The 9,580-nt window shown below is 41.8% G+C and overlaps 1 protein-coding gene across 1 annotated transcript; it reads right to left on the bottom strand.

The window, feature by feature from the left end:
- Positions 1 to 1,155: 1,155 nt before the first annotated feature.
- BTG4 (BTG anti-proliferation factor 4) lies at positions 1,156 to 6,957 on the bottom strand (the record flags this gene model as incomplete). Its single annotated transcript, XM_080357990.1, has 6 exons — positions 6,776 to 6,957; positions 6,099 to 6,236; positions 5,732 to 5,924; positions 5,405 to 5,574; positions 2,168 to 2,237; positions 1,156 to 1,242 (listed from the first exon to the last, which is right to left on the bottom strand). The coding sequence occupies exons 1-6, from the start codon at positions 6,946 to 6,948 to the stop codon at positions 1,156 to 1,158; spliced, it is 831 nt and encodes a 276-aa protein (XP_080214116.1). The 5' UTR covers positions 6,949 to 6,957.
- Positions 6,958 to 9,580: the final 2,623 nt, after the last annotated feature.

Below are 9,580 nucleotides of genomic sequence, written 5' to 3'. Positions count from 1 at the left end.
GCCACATCAACCACCTGCAGTACCAATAAATCAAACAGGTCTCACCATCTTTGCATTCCTGAAGGAGCTGTTTACACCACGCATAGTGAAGTCAAACAAAAAGCTTTACCTTCTGTACACCACAAGTCAGAACCTCCACAGCCCAAACCCACTGGTCAGCAGAACACTTCTCCTTGGCTGCTCCTTTGGCTGGGGCAATGAGGAACAGCTGTGGGCAACTGCCAAGTGCCTACAGCTGTGTGCATATTATAGGGCACACAGCCCCCCTTGCTGCTGTCACCACCATGACCATAGGTATGCAGGGAGGACAGAGCCCAGAAGCAACTATCAGACCTGAGTTTCTCTCATTTCCCAGCACATCTCTCCTTTGTAGATCATTCTTCAGGTTTAGCTCATTCTTCAGGTCTAATCTATGCCATCCTCTCCTTAGCTTTGGGCATTTCAGGCCACTTCCTTATTATTCCTCCCATTATTCCTCTTGGAGAGCAGGACTTGAGTTCCTCTTTAGTGCCTGCAGAAATCTTTTCAAACCTGCAAGCAAGCCAAATCCGACTTAAAATAAAGGGAACAGATCCCTTATAAAGGCTGCCTGTTTTGCGAGAAGCGCTGCTTCTTTATCAGATGCACCTCAGTGGAGCTGTTGCAAAGAAACCCCAAGAAAATGCGGTGCACAATGATCCAATGTCAGGAAATGCCAGTGGTGCATTTGCATGCTGTCTTGACAATAAACTTTATTCTAGAAACCAAATTTGTGTGTATAACCCTTAGTCATAAAGATGACAAGGAAATACTATACCCTGCAGTTGTTCTGCAGGCAGAAAATTATCAGTAATGATCCAAATCTAATGAGGTCTGTGCTTTTACAGTTAAGTCTGACCATGGAGAACGTGGGTCTTCCTGGGTACAAAGCCTGAGTCCTTCAAACTCTACATCAAAATTAATGGTTACCGGCATCTTAAATCCTACCGCGTGCATTAATGTTAATGTTACCATCATGTTCATTGTCTCCAAGGAGCATTACCCAGTTTACGATGTGTAAGTACAAATGGTGAACTAGAATAACTTAGCTAATACGCTTTTACAGAAGTTATGGAGAATAAGGCTGATCCTCAGCTATTTAGTGCTATAGGTGAACCTTGGGTGACAATTATGCCATCATGAATCTATGTTGTAACTGTGAACCTCCACAGAAAAGGGGTAGCGACAAGAACTGATTTGTAAACTTTTGCTCCTAGGAACAACCTGTACAACACAAATGCTGAATTTGACTGGGGAGACTTTCGAAGCCTCGGAGAGGAAGTAAGCCAGGCCTCCCAAAAACTCCTCTTCTTTTTCCAGTTCCGCTACGCCGGTACCTATGTGCTACGGCTGGGTAGCAATCCACACAAAAAGATGGTTTGTATCAAGGATTCCTCTCTTTGCATCTGCAATGATCCTCTTAGCAAAGCATGTCTTGTTCCATATGAATATTTGGAAATGTTAAAAATAATAGCGAGCATCTTTTCATTTTGAACATCATACCGTACAGATGAGGACAGCAAAAAATATGTAACTTGGTATGCGTATGTGCTACATATACGACTGCAAAATGGTGCGACTGCTGCAAAGCTTTGACAAAATAAAGCTTTGTATTTAAATAAGCACGTGTATTTAAATCCGATAAAATGACGTGACCAGCCTTTCTATTTATGCTCATTTATGAAGTACGTTAGGGTCATGCCGCTTGGAGGACAGTGCTATGAAGAGGGGCCGTTCTTCCCCACGACACCTCGATATGCTGTACAGGTGGGCATTGCAAAGAAGCCAGACCTCCTCCTGAAACCGGACTGGACAGCAATTACTGGAGTCGTCACAGGACTTCTGGCATTGCTTATTGCATCTGTGCTATTGACAGTAAGTAATGATCACCCAAAATTTCTTTTTAGAGGATATTAAAGTTGAAAATCAGAATAAATTGCAATTCAACTTTATGTTTTATATATGGCGTAAAATGCAACTCTATGAATTCATCCAGCTTCACTGAAGCCTCAGTATATTTAACTATTATTTAGGCCACTTAGAGACACTCAAGTTATAGGTGAATTTAATTTCTGTTTTCTGAGTCGTTAGATTGAACCGTAATAAAATTCTTTGCAACTCACAACTCTTAGGGAAGGAATGAACTCACCAGTGCAATGGTGTAGGTGTAGGTGTAGGTGTAAATGTAGATGATGTAGGTGTAGATAAATCCTGGAAAACTATTACAAAGAACTATCAGTCATGAAGAAGTTTCTCCAGCGCTCATTCATGTGATGTTCAGTTTTCACTCCTTATTCAGACAAAAGTCCCGGTGACCATAACACACCTGAGCTCAGAGGTGCTGGTTCACAATTAAAAGAAGAGATGACCCTTCAGACTGTTAATCTCCCAACCAACCATTCCTTTATGTTTCTTATGTGTTTGAAATCAACAGGCTTTTTCTGCAACCAGACTACTGAGGTAAAGATAGAAAGTGTGATTTATTCATCCAGCGCATCCAAACAACAGATAATTATACTTCCTTGCCCTTGGTTTCAGCTTTATCCGCTGGGATTAATAATTCTTCTGTTTTAGTACAGATCACTTAATGATGTATTTAGAAAACCAGCCCTCCGGGGCTTTGCCTAACAGGTGATGATGCATCTTGCTTGTTGAGTGAATAATGTGTGAATCACGTAATAGAACATGTCAAAATAAGGAAAGGAACTGATTTGTGTCATTGTGTTGTGCTTTGCAGCTCCTTTGCCAGGGACCTCGCTGGTCACAAAGAGGCACTACCTGCCCTCCATTTCGCAGGCAGCAGCTGAAGTATAATCTGGACAGCTATTGCTCCAAAGTATCAACAGTGTTTTCCATTAAAAAACGTCACCCCTTGTTGCAGAACAAACGTAGTACGGATGGTGACACTGAGGGAACAGGTGAGACAACAAAAACACTGAACAACAGTGGGTCTACCTGCTAACGTGCATATAATGAAGCCAGAATTCCACATTTAGCAACTGCCGCTAAGTTCAGTGAACTACATACATTCTTTGCCTTAAAAACAGTCGTAAATGGAAAAACAAAAGCAAAAAAGCACCACAAAAACAAAAATAAAAACCCAACCAAACAAAACACAACCAACCAGACAATAACCAACAAACACCACAACCTAATACATGAATATTCACGTTTCAGCCCGCTTCCTGCAAAAGGGTGATATTTGGGAGCCTGAAGAACAGATAGACCTTGAGTCATTTAATACCAATGTTTTCTTCGAACTTTTGCTGAGACAGTCTCTGTCTGTCACAACCAAACTGGGCCACTTCAAGGATGAGGTAAACTGTGTTCTGTGTTATGCAGAAAGCCTAAAACTAGTAACTTCACTCATTATCATTGTTTCATTTGGCTGTTAGGAACATGCTTTATGTCAGCTTTCATCCTTTTAGAACACTAAATGCTTATATATATATATATATATATATATCTGTTCTTAAGCATGTTGTTTATAGCATGTAATGCGGGAGGAAGAATCGTGATCTTAGGGCAGAACATTTTGGTTTTCTTATCATACTGCACTGAACCGACACCATTTTCAGACTTCATCTTCCAGTTTTCATCTGTAAAACAAGAACAATATGGGTTTCCTAGTGAAACAGCTGAGTGCTGTAGGTTAAATTGGGGAGAGATGGAGACGAATCAGTGAATACACAGTGACACAGATCTGGAGCCTCATTCTGTTATTTGAAATTGATAATCTCTCAGCTGCAATCCATGGGATTGCATTCCGCAGCCCTAATGATGAGTCTGCCTGTAATATACTCATGTAGCTTCATTTGTGGGTTAAAGGACAGCAGAGGGCCTTACAGCACACAGTTAACAGATGAGTCATCTGGGGAATCACCATACCCTAAATCTGAGACGTGTTTTAATTACATGGAGAAGCCTCTATTTAGAGGAGAGACTTCACCCTCTTCAAATTATCTCTTATAGTCCTGTTTTTTCCCCCACCTCAGGTAAAAACTATGTATCAGGAGCTTACAAGAGAAATATCTTCAATGAAAGACCTTTGGATGAAGACACTGAGCATCCCAGATGAGACAGGGGCCTGTGAGACTGACTTAAACCCGAAACAGCAGGTGGAGCTCAGTTCAGCAACAATTACACATGGAAAAACAAAGGAAATTCTCAGCCTCTTCTCATAATTTTAGGCATAGTCATATAAAGACTCACTTCTAGAATTGTAGACATTTCATAGGCTGTAAAACAACTAACACTGTACTTGTTTTTATTGTTACAAAAGTTCCAAGAACAAAATGATTTTGTGTTTTGAAAACAGAAATACACTCTTCATCTCACTTGGCAAAACGTGTGTGCTGCACAGTCAGGAGTTGCAAAAGCTAATTCTTTCTTAAGGATTTATTATATCACCTGTTAAAAGGATAGCCTAAGGTATGAGCTTGCTCAGATCCGGATACATGCTGATCAGTCAAGTGCTAACTAATTGTAATTCAGAATTTTAGCCCCACAGTGTAATCAGCAGACAATGAGGGAGTAGGTGGCAAGCAGAGTCAGTAGGAAAATATACCATAAGTTAACAGAACAAAGTTGTGTTGATGCTGATTGCATGAGACCACATTCTTTTTACTCAGCCCTGGAACCAATATAGTTTTGAAGCCCGGTAGTATTCCTGCGAGTCTCCATCTGTCAGGAGTTCTGCACTAGCTAAAGACAATTCGACCCAAGTGCCCTATGGGCCACCGTATTGCTTACTTAGACATAACAGCTCCATCATTCTACTAGGCAACACGCTAGCTTACAGCTCCAAAAGCTACACCACCATGCTCACCCGTCTCCTGCCCACAAGACTCTGTTCTTCCGACAAGTTAGCCATAGTCTAGAGCCAAGAGCCTAGCTAGCACTCTCGCACAGCTGCATATACCAAAACCTCACTTAAAGGGAGCATGGAGGCAATCCTGCTCATGATGTGTAGGTGTTTTGCTGACAACACATCTCAGAAGTACGCTTCTGCCCTTGCTACCTTTGCCAGAAGGAAGCAGACTGTCTTCCAAAGCAGCTTGGAGGATGATTTTGTCTTCCTTGACTTGCTTGCCTTTTCACCAAAGAGCTTTTTAACTTCCTTCAGGGCACAGATAGCAGATCAGATGGCTTTAAAAAACACAAACAAAACAAGTAGGTGTATTGATACACGCATTTCCTTTTTAACTTACAAGTCTCACATATAATCTCTTAAACATTTTATTGATGTTAATCAAACCCAAAAGTTTCAGCTGTACAAAAAAAGAGACAGGGACTAGACAGTAAGAGCTTTTTGTTTTTGTGAAACTCGCAGTGCCAGCCTTCATCCCACAGCTCAGTGTTTCAACAGGTGCAGCCACAGATCTACCATTTGGTATTGATCCAGTGGTATCTATCAACACGCGGTCCTGTGAAAGCAGCTGTTGGCTTGCAGACTTTGTAACCCCTGTGCTGGGCATAGTGAGAGCCATCAGTCATATAGGTCTTCCTATGAAGATACTGAGACCAGGGCTGTATGGGTGCCTTGCAGTCACTGAACTAAACAGCAAGAAACAAGATAACATTAAGATGTGTTTGGGAAAGAGGGGAGATGAGTCTGGCCATCAGTTTAAGTCTGTTGTACTCCCTCATGAGTGAACCTGCAGGGCAGACGCTAGCTCTTACCAAAAGCTACCTGCCATTTCTACGCGCTTACCTGATAGATACTGTTAGGATTGCTGACAATAGGTATAGCTTTTGGCTCCTTGAAGTTCTCCTCATCTGAAGAAACGTCAGAATGATAGTCTAAAGCTGCTCTGTCGGCAGCGTAGCTGATCTGCTGAGGAAGCTCTGGGTTCTCCTCTCCTTCAAACTGCGCAATTGTGAAGGGACGGTTCTTCTCACCGTATCTGAAAGTGACTGTGTTTGTATAACGCAGCTCTGCACTAGTAGCATGGACATCTGTTAGTCATCAGCTGACACTAGTAAGTACACCTCAGACACTAATGCTCTAGTAAAAGGCTTCGCGTTGATCAGGTTTGTACAGAACCTTTGACATGTGTTATCACAGCTGCTCAACTCACCTGCAACACACCTCAAATGGATCAACCCACAGTGTCATCTCTTTGGGCAAACCAAGCTTATTAAAGTCCACATTACTCTCCACACAAGCTTGCTCCAGCAGTGGATCTCTTGTCTGGTGTCTGTTTATCCTTATACACCTAGATAAGAACAAAACATAGGGGGATTTAAGATTTCACTGCAAGTTTTGCTCATTCCAAGGTAGGCTTAAGTTCACTATTGACTTTCTCAGCATATTTAGCCTGTTGATGCAAGATCTCACAGCCACAACCAGCAACTTAGCCTAACATGCCGATTTATAAAGTCAAACAAGTTTTTGGTTGGAACTCAAGACAGCAACTCACTTCACTGGTAATTTGTAGAGAATTAAAAGCAGTTACAGCAATTCCAGAAGTCAGCTTAAGATCACTTGGATTCTGCATTCAGTAAGTCAGAGGGCTACACAAGACGCTTTGTGCGTATTGTCTGAAGATGTCTAGCCATACTTACACAGGCACACACTGTGAATTCGCTTTCAATATTGATGCACATTTACCAGCTAATAATGCTGCTTCTCTCTAAATTATCCTCTTTCAATTTGTGTCACTTACGTCCAACTTAAGGCTTCCAGGCATGGTAAGTGTACTCACTGCCTCTTGAATGTCATGCAGAGGCTCCCTTCCCACTAATGGTCCCTTACCTAAAGGCTTGTCCTCTGGATGGATTGTCCAAGTACCAGTGATTCTTATACTTCTCAAACAGTATTGTCGTCAGCTTAGCTGCAAATTTCTCCATTTTATGTTTGCTCAGCTTGTCTTCCCTTTTCACCAGCTTCATGATGAAGAAGACTGTGGCAGCAATTTCATCTTTCATTTTAAACAGAAGTGCACAAGGTGCTTTAGCCGTTGGATAGTCCTCAGCAGAGATGAGACACTATGCTAGAGACATTTAACAATTAAGATACTATCAAGTTCTAGGGACAGATATTGCAAAAGCTGCATAAACCACAACAGATGGAGCCTAGATAAGCCCAATTGCTAAACAACTGATAACTTAGCTCTGGCTAGTGAAACCAGTTTAATGCATTGCTAGAAGACACTTACTAAGCAAGTTAACTGGGCATATATATATATATTTTAAAAGAGTTAAAAAGATAGTACTCCTTGTTACATGGCACTTATACACTACAGTCAACAATCAATAGTTCTTACAAACACATCATTCCTTTATATGTAATGAAGACCGCAAATTTTACCTTTGCAGACCAGAACTGTTGAAAACCTGAGATAGACTTTAGAAACAGCTACAGATAGTCACCAAGGAAACAGATCAAATGCTACAAGAACCTATGTCACTTACATAATAGAGTAGGAGAGAAAAGAACAGAAAAAACCAACACCCCACTCTCCCCTCACTCTTCCTGAAGGCTGGCTTGCTTGGGGCTTATATAGAACACGACATCACGTGGCTCTGAGGAATGTAACGATATTCAGGTGTGTACCATTAGATTAACGAACATGCTGCTGTGAAAGGTATTTCCAATCTACTCGTTCTTGTTCCAATATCAGCTCCTTTTTTGGGGGTATTTTTAATTGCTTCAGTACTGTAGTCTGTTGTGTCCATCAGTCTGTCTCACAAAGGTTTGTGCAATGCTCAAGTGAAATATTCACCATGAGAACAATATGCTCCACTCCCTTCAGCATCTTGGTGGCTGCGCTGGACTCTCTCCAGCAGTTCCCTGTCCTGCTGGAACTGAGGGGCCACATCTGGACACAAGATTCCAGGTGTGGTCTCCCCAGGGCAGAGCAGAGGGGCAGGAGAACCTCTCTGACCTACTGACCACCCCCTTCTAACCCACCCCAGGTCCCATTGGCTTCCTGGCCACAAGGGCCCAGTGCTGGCTCATGCTCACCCTGCTGTCCCCAGGACCCCCAGGTCCCTTTCCCCTACGCTGCTCTCTAATAGTCAAGATGAAAGAACAAACTAAGGCAAAAAGACCTCAGTATTTAAACTGGCTTTTAATTTGACTGTAGATGTTGCAGCCAAGCAATTCAAGTGCTTACATTTCAGTTTTGTGATAGATTGCGACACAAGATAGGGGATAAGAAAAATAAAGTGTGACGGTGCACATTTACAGAAGCACATGTCTGTACGGAAGTGTAACATAGACCATGAATTTCTGGCTATTTCTGGAGTTCCTTTCTCCTCCACTCACACAGTTAAACTAACTATTGCACTTTGCAGTTTCTTTCTGCATCACAAAAAAAAACCAAAACCAAAAATAAAAACAAAACTTACCAGGCATTGAGTAGAAATTCTGATTTTAGGGCATGAATAGTAAATTGCCAAAAAAAAAGTCCTCTCTTTCTTTTTCTCACATGTCAAAATACTTCCGTAACTAATGACCAGCCTTCAGTAATCACTCAAATGAAGAGAATCGAAGTCTGAGACAGACAATGAATGTTCAGAAGATGCATTCAGCAGTGCCAGGAGCCAAGTTTTAATATAGTACACCAGTGTTTCGACCACAAGAGTATCCTTATCATGTGCTCTGCTCTGCACTTGGTTGCTTGTGATGACACATCAGGATTTTGTCCCATAAACAAGCCATGAGTCACTCCTTCCCTTTCTCATCTGCCGTAAGAGGACAATGGTAACCTGTTCTATGCTTTCTGGAGAACGATGCAGGACATCGGGAAACAACTGCTATGCATTACTGGGAAGAATTCCCCTACAGCGTAGTTTAGGAGTGGGTTAACCTCTTTCTGTGCAGCCTGTGAAGAGTTTTACTTGCTGCTGACGGCCTCCAGCACACCAAAATTAGCAAGGGATGAGCGTTCTTGAACAGGCAAACTCTATTTTCATGTCTGAGGCCTGAATTTTATTCTCAAGATTAAAACCGGGAGCAACTATCACATATCTGGGGCTTTTAAACTCTGCTGACAAAACGGCTGTCCAGGAAAATATCAAATTAGAGTAAGATTTGCCACCTGAAAATTATGAATAATGCACATAATTATGGTGTTTTAGGTTCTTCTCAATAATAGTTTAGTCCGCTCAGGGTTTCATGCACAATCACAGCCATATAGACTGTAGCTCCTCGAGGGATGATGCTGTCTTTCTCAGCAAAGTTTAGTAAGTTGCTATTTAGTCTGCCTTCATGTCATTTTCATGTCATATCACATTATAATCTAATAAAGGATATGACTTCTTCCTATAAACCTTGTTTTCCTTTTGTTCTTGAACTATCAAGGCTAAACTAACAGCAGCAGGCATCCTAGGGAGTCCATCGATCATAGTTTCCATGTAGGATCTAACCCTGACACAGTTCAGTCTCGGGTATCCAGTTACCATCTTTTCCCCAATAAATGGTTTGGATCAGTAGGACACATGAATTGATGGGGCATTGAACTGTTTCCTGCCTTCCTACTTTCTCCAACTTGTCCAGACAAGCCCCGTGAGTTGGGAAATTCTGTGCCCAGAGAGTGAATTGACCAGACAATCA

Source organism: Nesoenas mayeri, assembly GCF_963082525.1.
Source record: "Nesoenas mayeri genome assembly, chromosome: 22".
NCBI lineage: Eukaryota > Metazoa > Chordata > Aves > Columbiformes > Columbidae > Nesoenas > Nesoenas mayeri.
The sequence above is the reverse complement of the archived record's forward strand: the minus strand, read 5'-3'. Positions and strand labels throughout refer to the sequence as shown.